The 19,832-nt window shown below is 43.3% G+C and overlaps 1 protein-coding gene across 1 annotated transcript in view; it reads right to left on the reverse strand.

Moving 5' to 3' along the window:
• Positions 1–9,794: 9,794 nt before the first annotated feature.
• The window catches only part of LOC139578358 (ubiquitin-conjugating enzyme E2 R2-like), a 33,421-nt gene continuing 23,383 nt past the window's right edge, over positions 9,795–19,832 (reverse strand). The window contains exons 4-5 of the mRNA XM_071405833.1: positions 12,461–12,595; positions 9,795–12,260 (exon numbers count right to left, since the gene is read on the reverse strand). Of these exons, the coding sequence (XP_071261934.1) occupies positions 12,038–12,260; positions 12,461–12,595 (358 nt within the window). The 3' untranslated portion in view covers positions 9,795–12,037. The remainder of the gene's footprint in view (positions 12,261–12,460; positions 12,596–19,832) is intronic.

Below are 19,832 nucleotides of genomic sequence, written 5' to 3' on the forward strand. Positions count from 1 at the left end.
AATATGATGCTTTTTATACACTCTCCCTGGCGATGTTGGGGCCGACCAATAAGAGAAAATGATGAGATCCTTTTAAGAGAGCCAGTCACAATCACTGAAGCTCATGAATTAGTCAGAAGATACACTCTTACAGGACGTGCTTACATGATATATATGAAGGAATCAACAGGCTTTGAGCACACAAGCTTAGACATGAGTATAAACTTATTAAGTTGTTCTTGTTGTGTTTAGATCGCATCATGCGGCAAGCGGCATCAATAATTGACCAGTTGATCATTCCTCATGAGTAATTACCCGATTTAGTTAGTGTGAAGAGTGGCCATTAATTTATTTGATGGGGACAAATACAATTAAAACAACAATCTATATCAGATACACTGCAACATCAAATAGTTTGCACCAATTTCCAGCATCAGTCAAAACCATATAGGCTTTAAAATAAAAATATGTTACACCGGTGGAAAAGAGAAGGGAAAACAACAGCAAAATGACAAAATGGTTAATATGTGGCTCCCATCTTATAGTTTTTTCGATCCGTTTTTCACTTTCTGTATAATGCAGACATTTCCAGTGATCTAGAGTTCCAGACATTGGGCAAGTGCTGTTTTACATATTGGAACTCTCAATGGAACATGATTTGACATAACCAAATATGTTTAGACATTTATTGTGATATAGGCTACTGTATACCTACAGCAGTAGAATGTGAACTCAGTGGAGCATATCCCAGTGCAGCTGGCTGTATGATTTAATTTACAGATGTTTGGTCCTTCTTCAGGTTTAGATCAACCCATCTGTTTCCCTGGAAACCTTGCCTCAGCAACAAATAGATTTTCTGTGTCTAAAAATGGGAGGCAGAAGACTCTTTAGAAAAGATCAGGTGGATGATGGCGAAGGCACATAGGCCCACAAATTGTTTTATCAAAGAATCTAGGTTTGAAAGCAGCACAATATCCTGACCAAAATGTCAGTGACTTACTGCTAGACACTTTTCATAAACATTTCAGTTTGACCTTTTCTATTGCATTTTTCACTTTGGCCACTCATTATAGTTGTCAGTTTATTTTCTGAAAAGGCCTCGCAACTGTCAGAGAGGTGCCACTCTGTGGCCCATGAATTGTGTTGTGAAATACAATGAACATTTCATCAGCATGTCATTTATTCTCCCGAAATATAACCATTGCTTCTATTCTTCCTTACCTGTTTGTGAGAGTTATAGCCAGACACACAGACACTCCTGGGGCAGACGATGCCCTTTATCTGTCCGGCACCTAATTGAATTGGGTGCTGACACACAAACAGGAGGCCCTATAGTAAATTAACAATTGGATTAGACTTTAATTGGAATTGTCAGTCTCTTTAACCATAACACACCTGAAGCTTTAACAGAGACACTGAAGAGACAGAACTTAAGGCAGTAGGTAGGTAGACTGGCCTTATGACAAATACAGTCTTAACTCTGACACTTCATGACTCAACCTGTTCTGAAGAGGTAAACAAATGTACACTCTAAAAATAAAAGGTTCCTGGAGTATCCTTTAGGGGTTTTCAAATTGAAACTGTGGGGGAACCCCACAGTTCTTCAAATTACCTCTTTTAATGGATCCTCAAAGAACCTTTTGTAGAACCTTTTGGGGTTAATATTTGAACTTAACCCCCTCCCCTATTATTATTATTATTATGATCTGCGTAACATACCAATACCAAGTATTATTATGAATAATAATAATAATAATATGCATAAAAATAACAATAACACAATATTTTAGTTGTCAGTGTTTATTATGATTTTAGTGGCAAAGCAGAATTAAAAAATCCAAATATGAGGTAAACTCCCAGCAGAGCCCCAAGTCCAATGGGTGTATCCTCTGGCGTGTTGATGTTAATGTGTTGATGTTCTCCGTATCCATAGCCAGAATGATTTTTCAGTGCATGGTGATCAAATAGGTTTTCTGTTATATTCAGAGATGTAGGGAGGGTAAAGTCTGTGAATCAAAAAAAGTGTAATTATACAGATGATTAACAAAACATGCACACAACAGTATTTATACCTTGGTTTTTGTGGTAAATGTGAATGAAAAAAAACAACTGTTTTGATAATGGTTTTCATACATATACCTTGTCCATAACGTAGAGGCCTATGGGATATTCACTGAAGAGGTAAGGAAGGAGGATGGTAAATGTGATCTGCATAACATACCAATACCAATTGACATACTGTACCTATGTATGCGTTCTCGTCTGTATACCTGCAGACAGACACAAAAATGAGTCATCTGCACCCAATACAGATTGCCTTCAACATATTCTTATAGCCTACATATTGTTACCGCTTTGTTGATTGATATCCATTGAATTGTGTCCATTTTCTGTCATAGAAAGATTTGCACAAATGTGAAAAGATAGATGGTATAATCAGAAAACAATATACATTTTGATCATACAAGGGACAAACCTTACCTTGCATTGAGGAGATCTTTACATTTTTCAGTTAAGTGCCTGCACCTGCTATCCTTTCAAATTCAAATCCAAATTTATCAGTTGGGCAGTCAGGTTCCTGCAAGAACACCCACCAACTAAGGATTTTCCTCGATGAACCCCACCTCCTATGTGGTTCTTGGAACATTTCAGTGCCAAGAAACCTATGGTTCTTCAAAGAACTTTGAGGATGGGAGAAGAACCCCTGCTGAACCCCTAACTTTTAGAGCATATAGCATGACAAACATCTTAGCTTTTGACTATCATTGTATGCTTTGCTGCAACCACGTCAAACCGTTACAGTCCATTGCCAGTGTCATTTTTTATTACATAACCCAGCTAATTTATTATGGATTGCAGAACTCTTACCCAGTCACTTGGTAAAACACCGTTTAAGGTCTTTGAGATGGTCACAGTCTTGTGTACAGCAATCTGATTTTCATACAAATATTCTAAAATCCACATAAAAACAATATGCACATTTTCCCACCAGAGATGTTTCCATCAAATTGACTTATTGTATATAAAAGGCTGTGCGTGATGACGTAGGGTACATAAAATACTGTATATTTTTGCGGTTAAATTACCAATACACGTTAAATGTTTTTTTCCCAACTCAACTGATGGCTTTCTCACAAAAAAAACGGTTGTGTTATATAGTGTGTGCCACTCTGATATTATGTGCTCTAGCCAACAGCACTCATACTGTATTTTCATATGTTGCCTAAAAAAACGCATGTTTTCCCAACGAGTCGTAGTGGGAGGACCACGTAACATGTCATCGCGTGAATCCCAAGTTTACTTCGAATTGATGGTTATATATATATATATATATATATCGTTTCCACCGACATTGCTCGCATAATTAATTTTACCGACACAAAAAGATCCCACCTTGTCTAGCGTATTTTGTTTTGTCAACTTTTGGTAAGTTTACCGAAAATGTTGTGTTTCCATCAGGCCTGTCATGACATGTTTTAGCCTACTTACTTGCATTAAAAGGTTGGATGGAAACCTGGTTGAAATCCAACCATTTCATGCAGATGAATTACGAATAAAGTCACGACCAGGCTGATGAAATGCGAGTACAATTGTATAAATCCCGAGACAATTTGTCAGTAAAATGTATTATGCGCGAAACCGCAGTGGAAACGCCTTTATGAGCAAATATTTATATAATAACCATCATATCGAAGTAAACTTAAAGTCACGCGATGATATGTTGCGTGGTCCTCACACTACGACTCGGGAAACTATGCAGTTTATTAGGCTACAGATGAAATAAACGATGAACTTCACAGGGTGGTGAAAGTGAAGGTGATGAGCTTGATGCTCCTTTCCAATAAATATCGAGGGTCTTATTCTGTTACATTTACATTTACATTTAAGTCATTTAGCAGACGCTCTTATCCAGAGCGACTTACAAATTGGTGCATTCACCTTATGATATCCAGTGGAACAACCACTTTACAATAGTGCATCTCAGTCTTTTAAGGGGGAGGGGGGGGTTAGAAGGATTACTTTATCCTATCCTAGGTATTCCTTAAAGAGGTGGGGTTTCAGGTGTCTCCGGAAGGTGGTGATTGACTCCGCTGACCTGGCGTCGTGAGGGAGTTTGTTCCACCATTGGGGTGCCAGAGCAGCGAACAGTTTTGACTGGGCTGAGCGGGAACTGTACTTCCTCAGAGGTAGGGAGGCGAGCAGGCCAGAGGTGGATGAACGCAGTGCCCTTGTTTGGGTGTAGGGCCTGATCAGAGCCTGAAGGTACGGAGGTGCCGTTCCCCTCACAGCTCCGTAGGCAAGCACCATGGTCTTGTAGCGGATGCGAGCTTCAACTGGAAGCCAGTGGAGAGAGCGGAGGAGCGGGGTGACGTGAGAGAACTTGGGAAGGTTGAACACCAGACGGGCTGCGGCGTTCTGGATGAGTTGTAGGGGTTTAATATGTTGTTGATATGATTGATGCTTGGCTGCTGTTTGACAAATAGCCTAGAAATAATCTCATAATGTAGGTAGCCAACCTGCACTGTATCTGCAAGCTGTTGGCTAGAGCGCATGTGCCAAAACCAGAGTGAGAACATTAGCAATATAATGCAACAGTTTTTGTGACAAAACCATCAGTAAAGTTAAAAATGCAATGGAAACCCATTTTTTAACTTGTATTTTTCACTCGGTACATAGGATTTTAAAAGTAATTTTTATGTGGACTACATCATCACGCACAGCCTTTTATATTTAAAAAGCTTGTTAGATGGAAATACATCTCTGGTGAGAAAATGCGCATATTGTTTTAAGCAGATGAGAATATTTGCATGAAAATCGCTTGCTCTGCAAGGGTCGCGGCTTTTGTGGAGCGATGGGTAACGATGCTTCGTGGGTGTCAGTTGTTGATGTGTGCAGAGGGTCCCTGGTTCGCGCCCGAGGTCGGGGCGAGGGGACGTACTAAAGTTATACTGTTACATTAGCTACTGAGTCTATTTGGTACAGTGGTGTTCACAGACACGCACGCACCCAAACACTATATTCTCCATATTAGTCAGTAAGCCAATTCATTTTCAAATGAGGCGATAGATACAAGGGTTCTTAAGATCTAGGCTGAGACAGAGACAGAGTGGCAGATACACAGGCAAATGGCTAATGGCCAGCATCTCTATCCGTTTGAGAATGTGAAGAACACTGAAGTCCTCTATTAAACCAGAGGGAACAAGCTCATGCCCTTGGCCATACCTGTAAATCACACAGACACGATTTAATGGTACACCTTCCTTGTTCCTCCTGGAGAGGACATGTAATTCAGAGAGTTGGAAAGTGGCCAATTATCTTTGAGAGACCATAGGGAGTCAAACAATGACTGTGTCCTGACTGAGACCCAGTATTTTAAGTCCTCTGTGTCACAGCCCCACACCAGTCTGTTGGACCCCTGGAAGAACAGGAAGTGAGAGGAGAGCAGAGTAGTAGACAGCAGAAATAACTGATCAGAACCCTCTGACTGAACAGAATTGTACAAAGGCTCAGTGGGAGAGCTAACATGGCGGGAAGGCGCAGCACAGCACTTGTTGTTAAAGTTTGTGTGCTGCATAGAGGACGGCTCCATTCACCCTCACAGACGGACACAACGGCTGGGGAGTCAACAGAGGCACTACACGTCACACAGTCCATTTTTATGATTTTTATTATTGTTACCATCTCTCTCTCTCTTCCCCATCCCCATTAATTGCCTTTGAGACCAAGCTTTGCATATCCCGACATACAGTAAGGCAAGAAGTTTCCCCCTGCCACCCACAACACACAGGCACATGTACGCACACGTCAGACTTATATAATTGACACACACAGACACACCGTATGGAAGGAGCACTTTTCACCTCTCCAATCTGTGACAGTTCAGTTCATATGAGGAAAGGACTGACACACGGACCACCACCCACCAGTTCCTACTTTTCTCCCTCTCCCACCAGTCTAACAGCAGGACTATGGTATAGAGCTGTGATTCAGGGCCTCTCATATGGAGCTCTGTAGCAGTCAGCCATTGAGAGGTGAGAACATATGACTCACAAGGACCAGACCTCCGTCCACCACTCAGTCACATACAGGGCATAGCGCAGGTCCGGTGTGGGTGAGTGAGTGGGGGACACTGCAGGGTAGAGAGTGTGTCGCTGGGGAATAGGAGTGATCTGAGTAGACAAATATGAGCTAAGGCTGAGAAAAAGTGGTCATGATAACTATAGTCTGAAGTACAATGTGATGGTGATACTGAGGCACAGGTGCTGGTGTCTTTGCTACTCTGACATCAGAGGAAAGAGAGTTGTGATTCATTGGATTGTGGCAGATGAAAAACACATTGATGTGAAATGGGTCATCTCCACCAGGGGGTTCTAAGACTTCAAAATGCAAAAAGTGTTTGTCAGTCATGTGACTCATGTCTCTCTCTGTGTGTGTGTGTGTGTTCTGAAGTTAAGACATGGTCCAACTGGTTCATTTGATCTCTAATCAGAAAAGGATGGGGTCTTCTCTCTTGATGCCCAACAGGTGAGGTAGCCTTTGCAATGACATAGAACCATCAGATAATCAAACTGAAACGGTTTGATGTTTCAATTTACTATTTGCGTACACATTATTTTGGTGTGTTGTCCACACTACTGCAATAGGAGACATTTTGAAAGAGAACCACCTGCCAACAATTATTTTACATGTGTATTTTATTGAACCTTTATTTCACTCGGCAAGTTAAGATAGGACTGTGGTGGAAAGTTAAGGTCAGTTGTCTGTGTAACATTTACTGTTGAATGTAAAGCAGTTTCACTGGGTCAGCAGATTGAAACCATGTGTAAACAGACACTAGTTGTCTACTCCCCACTGTTATCTACTCCAGATTCTAGGGGAAAGGTAATGTAATGCTGCCCCCTTGAGGAACGAAAACACCAACCTAATAAGAGTTATTTACAGAACCAACATACATTTTCTCTTCTTACAAGGCTATTGTTTGAAGAACCATGTTAGTTTATCGCTCATCCATTTTCGGCATAAAGGCATGTTTGAAAAGCTTAGCCAATGAGAGCATCAGGAAATCCTATAGATCGCCACCACCCTATCTTTCAGGGTAACTGCAGGGTACGGATCTCATCTTCAACTTTCCTTGTTGGTTCCAAGTGGAACATCTACTTTATTTTTCCCCGATAGAAATAACATTCTCCATGCACTGTAATCTACACATTGAGAAGAGATATTGATAAGAGCTAGGTAAATGAATAAGCCATTTGGATATATAAATAAACAGTTTTAGATCTATTTTACCTTATGATTGCTGAAGAAGTGAAACCAGTCATATGGCAGCAAACTGAAGCATATCAACATCACAAGAGGTTGATGGTACCTTAATTGGGGAGAACAGGCTCATGGTAAATGGCTGGAGCGGAATCAGTGGAATGGTACCAAATACGTCAAACATATGGTTTCCATTCCCTCTGTTCCAGTCATTATAAAGAGCCGTCCTCCCCTCAGCATTCTCCACTGATCAACATATCGTCTTTTCCACAATGAAGTTCATGAAATGCTTGCCTTATAACTTGGGATGAAATGTGGAGACCCAAGCTATAGACTGCTGTAGTCATGCGGATATGACGGTACTGAGCCAAACCTACCGAGTTGATTTCATACTGGGCATAGACGTCAATTCAACGTGTATTGCTCGTTGGTTCAACGTAATTTCATTGAAATGACATGGAAACAACGATGATTACGCTATCTGTAGCCACTGTCAGTTATACCCACATACTGTATATTTATAACTGTCATCGACTTCAGTGTTAGTTTCCTTACATTTTGCATCATTCCATTACATTGTGAGTTTACCTTTCTTTCCTCTGTCACGTTCGTGTGGTTGTTCCTGAGGATCTCTAGCACTAGTGGATCATACCCCAAAAGTATGTGGACAACCCTTTAAATTTGTGGATTTGGCTATTTCAGCCACACCCGTTGCTGACAAGTGTCATATGATGCCACCTTTCGAACAAGTTAGTTCATCAAATTTCTGCCCTGTGAGAGCTGCCCCAGCCAACTGTACGTGCTGTTATTGTGAAGTGGAAACGTCTAGGAGCAATAATGTCTCAACCGCAAAGTGGTAGTACACAAGCTCACAAAACACTAACGCCGAGTGCTGAAGCGTGTAAAAATCATCTGTCCTTGGTTGCAACACTGACTACCAAGTTCCAAACTGCCTCTGGAAGCAACTTCAGCACAATAACTGTTTGTCGGGAGCTTCATGAAATGTGTTTCCATGGCCGAGCAGCCGCACACAAGCCTAAGATCACCATGCGCAATGCCAAGCTCTGGCTGGAGTGGTATAAAGCACGCCGCCATTAGACTCTGGAGCAGTGGAAACGCATTCTCTGGAGTGATGAATCACGCTTCACCATCTGTCAGTCCGACGGACGAACCTGGGTTTGGCGGATGCCAGGAGAACGGTACCTGCCCCAATGCATAGTGCCATCTGTAAAGTTTGTTGGAGGAGGAATAATGGTCTGGGGCTGTTTTTCATGGTTTGGGCCAGGCCACTTAGTTCCAGTGAAGGGAAATCTTAACGCTACAGCATACAATTACGTTCTAGACGATTCTGTGCTTCCAACTTTGTGGCAACAGTTTGGGGAAGGACCTTTCCTGTTTCAGCATGACAATGTCCCTGTGCAAAAAGCACGGTCCATACAGAAATGATTTGTTAAGATCAGTATGGAAGAACCCCATCGAACACCTTTGGGATGAATTGGAACGCTGACTGCGAGCCAGGCCTAATCGCCCAACATCAGTGCCTGACCTCACTAATGCTCGTGGCTGAATGGAAGCAAGTCCCTACAGCAATGTTCCAACATCTAGTGGAAAGCCTTCACAGAAGAGCGGAGGCTGTTATAGCAGCAAAGGGGGAACCAACTCCATATTAATGCACATGATTTTGGAATGAGATGTTCAACGAGCAGGTGTTCACATACTTTTGGTGTATCTGACATGCCATACTCTTTTTGGCCAGACAGCATCAGATACATGGGCAACAGATACATGTCCTCTGCCTTGGCAACAATGGCAGTATTATTAGCAGCACCTGACTTTTTACTTAAGAAATGTGTTAGCTTAGGTCATTTTTCTGTTAAAATTAAATCTTTCTTTCTTATTCCTTTCTCAGCCCCACTCTGATCGTAGCATGGGGGAGCATCAAGCGAATAAATTATTTTATTCTTTTTTGCCCAGCTCATGAGGCCCCTTGATGATGTGAGGCCTGAGGCAATTGCCACTTCTGCCTAATAGTAAGTCCGCCACTGCCTATGAGAATAGTAAGCAAAACAGTCTTACCTCAGTTATCCCTGAGTGATACATCCCCATGGTGTCTGTAAGAGAACATATAGAGAATGTAATAAATAAATGCTATAGTACACAATGTGTTCTTAATGATTTATTAACAGTTGCCACATCCCCAACTCTAAAGGTGACTGCAGGGTACAGATCTCATCAACTTTCCTCATCCACTTTGGGGTCGCCTGACCTCTGACATCACAAGGGTTCCATAACTGAGCCAGTGGCTTCATTCAACACTCAGGATAAGAGTGAGTCGAGGAATAACAGTCTTACCTCAAGAGTTATCCCTGAGTCATACATTCCCACAGTGTCTAAGAGAACACAAAATAGGGATGAATAATAGCCAGTTCAGAATCTTATTCAAATTATTGTTAGTCAATCAAAATATATTAATAAACCATAAAAAGGATGGATAACTAAGTTCTCATCTGTTAGAATACATTCATTCACTCCTGGTCTAAGAAACATCTCAACACTCTAATAAAGATCTTTATTTAGGTTTTAAATAGATGTACAAAACATTAGAAAAGAAAATACAAACAAGAAGAAAAATACATCAAATTATTGTTGAAATATCCACATGTGCATATTAATATCAAGGTAAAGATTATAAACAGTCTTTGAAGCAGAGGTGATAGGTTTGGGGGAACAGCGTTGCAGAGAACAGTCGTCCACACACACACACACACACACACACACACACACACACACACACACACACACACACACACACACACACACACACACACACACACACACACACACACACACACAGATGTGAAAAAGTTAGTGGTTTTGTTTTCCTGAGGAATTTTGGTAACAGCCGGGGGTCCCTCGCTGATGCTGCCACCAAAAAGAAAGTCTGTATAGATGGGAAGGTAGCACATTGGGAGGGAAATTACATGATAAAATCGGCAGCTTCACAAAATTCCAATTGCCCCAAACATTACAGTAAAACAAAAATGGGGGTTATTCACATAACGTAACAGCTGTATATGGTGAATGTAAAACAGTTATATGAATGCATGATGATTGGATTGATGTGTACATGCTTCATACTCAAGATGTTAACATGACATAAAGAGTACAAGTGTTCAGTAATCACCTGTTTTTCTCTATTGAAAAAAATAGAATACCTGAATGTTTCTGTATCGAAAACAAACGGGTGTAAATGTACTGATAAGTCCAATGAATAACCCCCATGACATGGTGTTTAAAACAAAAAAGGCTGAGAATCATTGCACTTGGTACATGTAAGGGGAAAAAATATAGTTGCTAACACCTTAAGTCTGAAGTAAAAGACTACATCAAAAGAACCAAAAGGGGAGCCCTCGGCCCATTCTCAATCATCACAGTGTTTCCCAACCGCACTATGCCGAGCCTGATACCACCCAACATGCTAGTGGGTTGGCTGTATGACCTGCTCCTAAAATATACCACTGACCTCCCAATCCACATCCCTAGCATCAGCTGGGAAATGCACTTTTCATCTCTAAAACGTAGCATCAAATAGTCATGTTGTAACGATGAATGAACATTTACACACTACTGAAGCAACAGAAATGTGGGGTGGTGTGAATACTGTTAAATAGTTTGTATTTAGTCAGTGTGTCAAATCCTGTGTGATGGAGCTACTCGTTTTGCGAGCACTTCTAGTCATGTGAAATGTTTGGGGAAGTAACTGACTGAGGATGTAATCTAAACAAATCAGCTAATTCAAGATGGCTGCTGTGCGAGGCCATCACTGTTGCACAGACTTGCCAGAGGGAGGTGTCTAACTCACTTCTCTCTGCAAAGCATTCCTGCACTACATTTGAATAAAATAATGAACCACCACCAAAACACCCATATAGACACACATTGAGACACTATCCCTCACTCACATCTTTAAATGAGCAGTTGAGGTGGCTGGTGAGGAATTACATGAGATGAAAGCACGTGGTGTTGGACTTATGAAAAAGCATGTGGTGGTGATCAGCATTAGGAGCTGTGTGTTTAACTCGGTTGTTCAGGCCATGGGTAAAGACGCCGAGCTCAGACCACTGCCACTTAACATACCGTAACAAATGTGTATGAAAGGGTGCAAAGGTCTCCGAAAGAGTACATCAGTATTATAACATCAACCATCTGCAATACACCCATCTCATCATTACAGGCCGTCAATTCATTCAGTAAGACTTGGCTTTTGAGCTAAGTTGACCTGAGGCAGACAGGTGAAATGTCAGGGTCCCCAAGAGTGAACTGTCAGGGTCCCCTAGCCTCAGCTAGCCTTGTGTGCCAGGGAGGCTGGCTTCACACGGCTGTCAACCAGGTGAGAGGTCACACAGCTAAGATGACCATCACTAGCTCAGGCCTGCCTGCCTCTGTCTGGGTACAGACACTCTACAGGAGACAGAGGCCTTACTCAAAACTTTCAAAAGCAAGCGGTAAATGAGAATTGAGGGGCGTCGCCATGAAGAGCAAACCATGTGAATAATATGTAGATCTAACATTATCTCTCTAACACTCCACTGACCAACAGGAAAATAAAAACACCAGAAACAAATGGACAAACTAACTCCGTAGCTTTTAAACGCATCTGGGTTTAAAGTGCAGATGTGGCTGCACTGCTGTGGGGGGGGGGGATCTGTAAGGGTGTATAGACGAAGGGTGGAGTATGAGTTCAGTTTAAGGGGGGTGTGGTGACAGGGGGGTGAGGAAGGGGTGGGGAGGCGGGTCGTCAGGACTCCTCGGTTCCCGAGTCATCTTCGTCGTAGCAGCAGTCCTCGCCATCTTCCTCGTCTTCGTCCTCCAAGTCCTCATCGTCATAGTAATCGTCGTAGAAGAGGTTGGAGCCCTCATCTGGGGGTGGGGCACGGGTCCGGACGCAGTACTCTGCCAGGGTGGTTGGCACCTTCACACCGTCCCGCTCAGCATCCGCTTTGGTGGCGTGGACCTGTTTCCTGTTAAGAGAGACAACGAAGAGACATAAAGGGTTAACTGTGGAAGTGGTACAGGGTGTACCTGATGGTTTGAATGTATACACCCTGTTCTCACCCTTGATGTGTCCATGGGTGCGCATGTGTCCACCTAACTGATAAATCTCGTCGCTCTTTCTGTGCCTGGCCATGATCTGTGTGAGGGTGATTGTATGTGTGCCCACCTGATGATCTCTGTGAACTCTCTGTCCTTGCCCTTGCTGTCCCTCCACTTGCGGTACATGACGGAGGCGTCCACATTGGCCGGTGAGGATGTGTTAGGCTCGTTGAGCAGAGAGATGACACTCAGAAGGATCGTCCTGAGGGAGGGAGGGAGATATGGCGAGAGAGAGTGAGTGAGAGTGATAGTGAGAGAGAGAGAGGAGAAATGAAGAAAGAGGAAGGGATAGTGAAGGAGGGAGAGAGAGCGATAGTGAAGGAACAGAGAAAAAAAGAGCTCCTGAGTTCTTCTGAAAATAAATTGAATTAAAGTTGGATAAATGTAGAAAAACTTGGATTTTTTCACAAGGACTTATACAGGATACTACCCAGGATACATCAAAACCTTAAATCCAAATTCCATACCTAAAACCTTGATTTTGCACAGAATTACCTGAATGGATTATTACTATGAAGGACTATCAGGAAAAAACTTCTAACAAACCAAAACCTGCAGAAGAAACAGCAGAAACCTGAAAACACCATCCAACACAAGACTGAGTGAGTTTTGTTCAGTCTGAACCTCCTTCTGAAGTAAAAAAGTAAAAGACAATTTCTAGGTAATTTTGTTATATAATGCTTAGTAAACAAGGCTACTAAGATACCAAGCTGCTAGGACATAACAGACCTGTCTGCAACTTCAATTAGCACTGAAGTGTGAAGTGAGATGTGTGAAAACTGACTGATACAAAGAGGGGAATGTAAGCAACTTAATTTTCCACACAGACCATCCCCTGGAATGGCACAATGCTATAAGAGCACACTGTCAAGAGCAAGGAAACTCAGAATAGGAGGAAATTGACACAACCTCTGAACTGGCTGCACTCCGGACTGGGGTGAGAGAACTTGAGGAGAGGAACACACGGCACAGCTAACAGCAGTGAAGGAGGAGGGAGAGGAACAGCAGTGAAGGAGGAGGAGGGAGAGAAACAGCTAACAGCAGTGAAGGAGGAGGAGGGAGAGGAACAGCAGTGAAGGAGGAGGAGGGAGAGAAACAGCAGTGAAGGAGGAGGGAGAGAAACAGCTAACAGCAGTGAAGGAGGAGGGAGAGAAACAGCTAACAGCAGTGAAGGAGGAGGGAGAGAAACAGCAGTGAAGGAGGAGGGAGAGAAACAGCAGTGAAGGAGGAGGGAGAGAAACAGCAGTGAAGGAGGAGGGAGAGAAACAGCAGTGAAGGAGGAGGGAGAGAAACAGCAGTGAAGGAGGAGGGAGAGAAACAGCAGTGAAGGAGGAGGGAGAGAAACAGCTAACAGCAGTGAATGAGGAGGGAGAGAAACAGCTAACAGCAGTGAAGGAGGAGGGAGAGAAACAGCTAACAGCAGTGAAGGAGGAGGGAGAGAAACATATGGCAAAGCTAACAGCAGTGAAGGAGGAGGGAGAGAAACAGCTAACAGCAGTGAAGGAGGGAGAGGAACAGCTAACAGCAGTGAAGGAGGAGGAGGGAGAGAAACAGCTAACAGCAGTGAAGGAGGAGGGAGAGGAACAGCAGTGAAGGAGGAGGAGGGAGAGGAACAGCAGTGAAGGAGGAGGGAGAGAAACAGCTAACAGCAGTGAAGGAGGAGGGAGAGGAACAGCTAACAGCAGTGAAGGAGGAGGGAGAGGAACAGCAGTGAAGGAGGAGGAGGGAGAGGAACAGCAGTGAAGGAGGAGGGAGAGAAACAGCTAACAGCAGTGAAGGAGGAGGGAGAGGAACAGCAGTGAAGGAGGAGGGAGAGGAACAGCAGTGAAGGAGGAGGAAGAGAAACAGCTAACAGCAGTGAAGGAGGAGGGAGAGAAACAGCTAACAGCAGTGAAGGAGGAGGGAGAGAAACAGCTAACAGCAGTGAAGGAGGAGGGAGAGAAACAGCTAACAGCAGTGAAGGAGGAGGGAGAGAAACAGCTAACAGCAGTGAAGGAGGAGGGAGAGGAACAGCTAACAGCAGTGAAGGAGGAGGGAGAGAAACAGCTAACAGCAGTGAAGGAGGAGGGAGAGAAACAGCTAACAGCAGTGAAGGAGGAGGGAGAGAAACACATGGCAAAGCTAACAGCAGTGAAGGAGGAGGGAGAGAAACAGCTAACAGCAGTGAAGGAGGGAGAGGAACAGCTAACAGCAGTGAAGGAGGAGGGAGAGGAACAGCTAACAGCAGTGAAGGAGGAGGGAGAGGAACAGCTAACAGCAGTGAAGGAGGAGCGAGAGGAACAGCTAACAGCAGTGAAGGAGGAGGGAGAGTAACAGCTAACAGCAGTGAAGGAGGTGGTGAGAAACCTGAGGTGTGACAGAGAGCAGGACACTTCCCCAGAGAAGCCAGCAGAACAGCCCACCTCAGACCCGGACCACAATCTCAACACCACAATGGGACAGGCAAAACAGGACCTACCAACCCAACAGACCCCACCCCCTCCTAACAGCCCCCCTGTCAGCTCCCCTGACAACCCCCCCACATCCACTGAGGACACAAACGCCAGAAATTGTGCTCCTCATTGACTCAAATGGCAAACACATTCAAGAGAATACACTTTTTCCAAACACATAAAGTGGCTAAACTCTGGTGCCCAAACACTAAGCATGCCCTAGATCTGTTGTCAGAGGACAGTCTAGGGTCCCCCAGCCACAAACAACCTGATGGCCCAGCAGGAAAGGGTGGCCACAGCACTCAAGGGAGTGATTGAAAAAGCTTCTTCCACTTTCCCCAACGCACAAGTGGTTATCCCCACCCTACAACCACGAAAAGACATTCACCTTGCCACCATACAGCGGGTGAATGGAAGTGCCTCAAAACCTAATGTCTACCTTGCCCACCACTCCACCCTGGACTTAAACAGCCTTTACAACCAGGTCCACCTATACAAGGCAGCAATTCCAACTTCTGCCAGGACCCTGAAGGACGTCACCCTCAACCACAGCCCAAGCATCTCACAAAGGAGCAACGGACAGCCCGCCCAGACCAGCGAGACACCCTCCAAAATTCTCAAAAAAGTACGATCTTTGTCCCCATGTGTAGTTGCAAACCGTAGTCTGGCTTTTTTTAACGGCGGTTTTGGAGCAGTGGCTTCTTCCTTGCTGAGCAGCCTTTCAGGTTATGTCGATATAGGACTCATTTTACTGTGGATATAGATACATTTGTACCTGTTTCCTCCAGCATCTTCACAAGGTCCTTTGCTGTTGTTCTGGGATTGATTTGCACTTTTCGAACCAAAGTACGTTCATTTCTAGAAGACAATGCATCTCCTTCATGAGCGGTATGATGGCTGCGTGGACCCATGGTGTTTATACTTGCGTACTATTGTTTGTACAGATGAACGTGGTACCTTCAGGCGTTTGGAAATTGCTCCCAAGGATGAACCAGACTTGTGGAGGTCTACAAATTATTTTTCTGAGGTCTTGGCTGATTTCTTTTGATTTTCCCATGATGTCAAGCAAAGAGCCACTGAGTTTTAAGGTAGGCCTTGGAATAGATCCACAGGTACACCTCCAATTGACTCAAAAGATGTCAATTAGCCTATAAAGCTTCTAAAGCCATGACATAATTTTCTGGAATTTTCCAAGCTGTTTAAAGGCACAGTCAACTTAGTGTATGTAAACTTCTGACCCACTGGAATTGTGATACAGTGAATTATAAATTAAATAATCTGTCTGTAAACAATTGTTGGAAAAATGACTTGTGTCATGCACAAAGTAGATGTCCCCAACTTGCCAAAATTATAGTTTGTTAACAAGACATTTGTGGAGTGGTTGAAAAACGAGTTTTAATGACTCCAACCTAAGTGTATGTAAACTTCCGACTTCAACTGTATATCCCCCCCAATAGAATCCCCATACTTTAACAATGACAGCTCCACCATCCTAAAGGGTGAGATCAAACATTTCCAGGCTCAGGGACATGTACTAGTCTGTGGCGACCTAAATGCCAGAATTGGACAATAACCTGACACTCTCAGCCCACATTATTCCCTTCCAAATATGCCCCCCTAGAGACAACTATGACAAAACAAACAAACAAAAAAAATCGGTCACAACTAGGGTTGAACATTTTGGGAAATATTCAGAGGTAGAAACTTTCCGTGGGAATTAACGGGAATATATGGGAATGAATATTAATACCATTTAAATGCAGATGTTTTTTGCATTGGATATATTTACCATATCATATGGAGACAGAAACATAAACCTTTTACCTTATCATAAGTAGACATAATTGCAAATTATTAAATCCTTCCATTAGAAATAAAAACAATTTAGTTACGAATTGAACTTTAATTAAATTAGTTGCCTCTTCACATGGGATGATTTCACTGAACAAAAGAAAGGGAATATTGAATGATCCCCAATGATCCATAGTGTCTCCCAAAAACGTTTTCAACATACATCTGTAAAATTATAGTCTAGAAACTAAAGTTTTGGTTGTCTTCCTCTCAGGCTTCCATGTCTTCTCCCTGGACCTCCTCAATGTCCACCTCTTGAACATCAGACTGAGGCCTCATCTTCACCGTCACTTTCCAACCTTGTTGAGGATGGCTCGTTGTCAGGCTCAAAAAGCCTCAAATTTGCCCAGATGGCCACCAATTTTTCAACCCTTGCATTGGTCAGCATGTTGCGTGCGTGTTCCCAAACAAGGACCAGTTGCGCTCTGAGGCGGCTAATGTTGGTGGGATTTGGAGGATGGAGGCAACAGGGGAAAGAGCTTCAGATCCACAAAGTCCATTCCACCAGGTGGTTGATGAGATATATGTTGGCACGACTACCATATTGCATCTCCATCCCAAAGCCCTTGCTTGGAAGTGTACTTCGCCAGACTGCCAAGAACCTTGCCCTCATCCAGGCCAAGGTGGCGAGACACGGTATTGATGACACCATAGGCCTTGTTGATCTCTGCACCACAGGATGCTATTGCAAGCATACTTGGGGTCCAACATGTACGCTGCGGCGTGTATGGGCTTCAGGCAGAAGTCTTCACGCTTGTTGATGTATTTCAGAACTGCAGTTTCCTCTGCTTGGAGCAACAGTGAAGTGGGCAGTGCAGTACGGATTTCTTCTCTTACATCTGCAAGCCGAGTCTGAACATCAGACAGGATGGCATTGTCTCCCTCAATCCGTGCAATGGCAACTGCTATAGGTTTCAGGCTACTTACCACTCTCTCCCAAAATACATAATCCAGGAGGATCCTCTTGATGGGGCTGTCCGTATCAGCAGACTGTGATATGGCCACTTCTTGGAGAGACTTCTTCCCCTCCAGGAGACTGTCAAACATGATGACAACACCACCCCAATGGGTGTTGCTGGGCAGCTTCAATGTGGTGCTCTTATTCTTCTCACTTTGCTTGGTGAGGTAGATTGCTGCTATAACTTGATGACCCTTCACATACCTGACCATTTCCTTGGCTCTCTTGTAGAGTGTATCCATTGTTTTCAGTGCCACAATGTCCTTGAGGAGCAGATTCAATGCATGAGCAGCACAGCCAATGGGTGTGATGTGAGGGTAGGACTCCTCCACTTTAGACCAAGCAGCCTTCATGTTCGCAGCATTTTCTGTCACCAATGCAAATACCTTCTGTGGTCCAAGGTCATTGACTACTTCAGCTCATCTGCAATGTAGAGACCGGTGTGTCTGTTTTCCCTTGTGTCTGTGCTCTTGTTGAATACTGGTTGAGGGGTGGAGATGATGTAGTTAATTATTCCTTGCCCACAAACATTCGACCACCCATCAGAGATGATTGCAATACAGTCGGTTTTCTCTATGATTTGCTTGACCTTCACTTGAACTCTGCATACAGCAAATTAGTAGATAAACCATGTCTGGTTGGAGGGGTGTATGCTGGGGAAGAAACATACAGAAATCTCTTCCAATACACATTGCCTGTGAGCTTCAGAGGTGAACCAGTTGAAGACACAGGTCGAGCAAGACATTCATCAGCATTCTTTTGACTACGTTCCTCCATTGAGTCAAAAACAACTTCTGATTCCAGGAGGACCATGAGCTGTTGCTATCGATAAGGTGTCCGATTCATCATTTTCACCTTGAATAGAAGTAGAGGAACTTTTGTCAGAGGTTGCTTGCTGTGAGCGCTGAGGGAACTTTATGCATGGCCAGATGATTCTGCATCTTTGTTGCATTTGTTACATATGATTTGGCACAGTATTCGCAAATGCACACAGCTTTTTCTTCCACATTAGCTGCAGTGAAATGTCTCCACACATCAGATAGTGCCTGTGGCATTTTCCTGTAAAGAGTAATAAAAAAAAAAAAATACACAATTCCATGTACAGATAAATAGTTAAGCAGTTAGATAAAACATTTATCTTACAAAGGAGTTGTTTAAAAATGAAACATGTATGGAAACAGGTGAATTGACACTCCTCAGATAGTAGGCTCAAGCAAGCTAAAACCCACATGGTAGCAAAAACTAACTAGCAGAAATTAAAAAGTTAGAAATTATTTAAACACACTTTCCTTTAGGCTACTATTTACTAGTTAACAAAAAAATCATGTATGTCATATAAAATATATTCCCCCCACCCAGTATTGTAATCAAAACTTACCAGAAAGCATGTAGTCCTTGGCTCAGACAGTGTAGTGTGGGCTCAATAGCATCGCATTAGTGTGCAAGATCTTGAGAATCAGCTGTACATGTGATGGAAGCGCACTGCACATGTGATAGAATAACTCACTAAGCATGCACAAGGTTGCAATTCCATTGAATTGGGGATAGTTTAACCAAAATATGCCACAAGACCTAGAATTGCCTATGATTGAGTGTGTGTGAGAGTGAGAAGTAAACACCAGGGTTATTAGAAGACAGGCAGACAAATCGGGTAAGCTCCAGTCCATTTGCTCAGCAGTGGTTTCACTGTTAGTTTTACAAACAAAATAATTGTCAGTTTTATTAACTTAAACTGTACAATTGTTTATTTTTGATGAAAGTACTAATGATCAGTGTAATGTTGCTTGTATGCGTGTGCTTACTGTGATTGTCACCCCTGATATTGGCTACACTAACCTATCTACTTCCCATGCAGTTGCGGGACAGAAGTGTTTGGCAAGTGGGAGCGAAGGACAGCGAAGTGTTGCTGCCGTTAGTGATGCGAGGGTTGACGCATAACCCGCAGTTATATCTGCGGGGCGGGCGTGATTAGGGTCAATGAATATTGATTGTGTGGATGAAGGGTGGGTGGGTTGAATAAAGAGAAAATAATACCTTAAAAACAGGCAACTGAGGTTTTTCTTTCATTATTTTAGGTTGACATTAGGCCCTAAAGCTTAGGCTGATGCACTAACTGTAGTCTACGCACGCCAAACGGCCTACACAACAATCGCTTTTGGGAACAGGCAGAAAAAGTATACGTAACCCACGGAGGAAAA

Source organism: Salvelinus alpinus, chromosome 6 (assembly GCF_045679555.1).
Source record: "Salvelinus alpinus chromosome 6, SLU_Salpinus.1, whole genome shotgun sequence".
Classification (NCBI taxonomy): domain Eukaryota; kingdom Metazoa; phylum Chordata; class Actinopteri; order Salmoniformes; family Salmonidae; genus Salvelinus; species Salvelinus alpinus.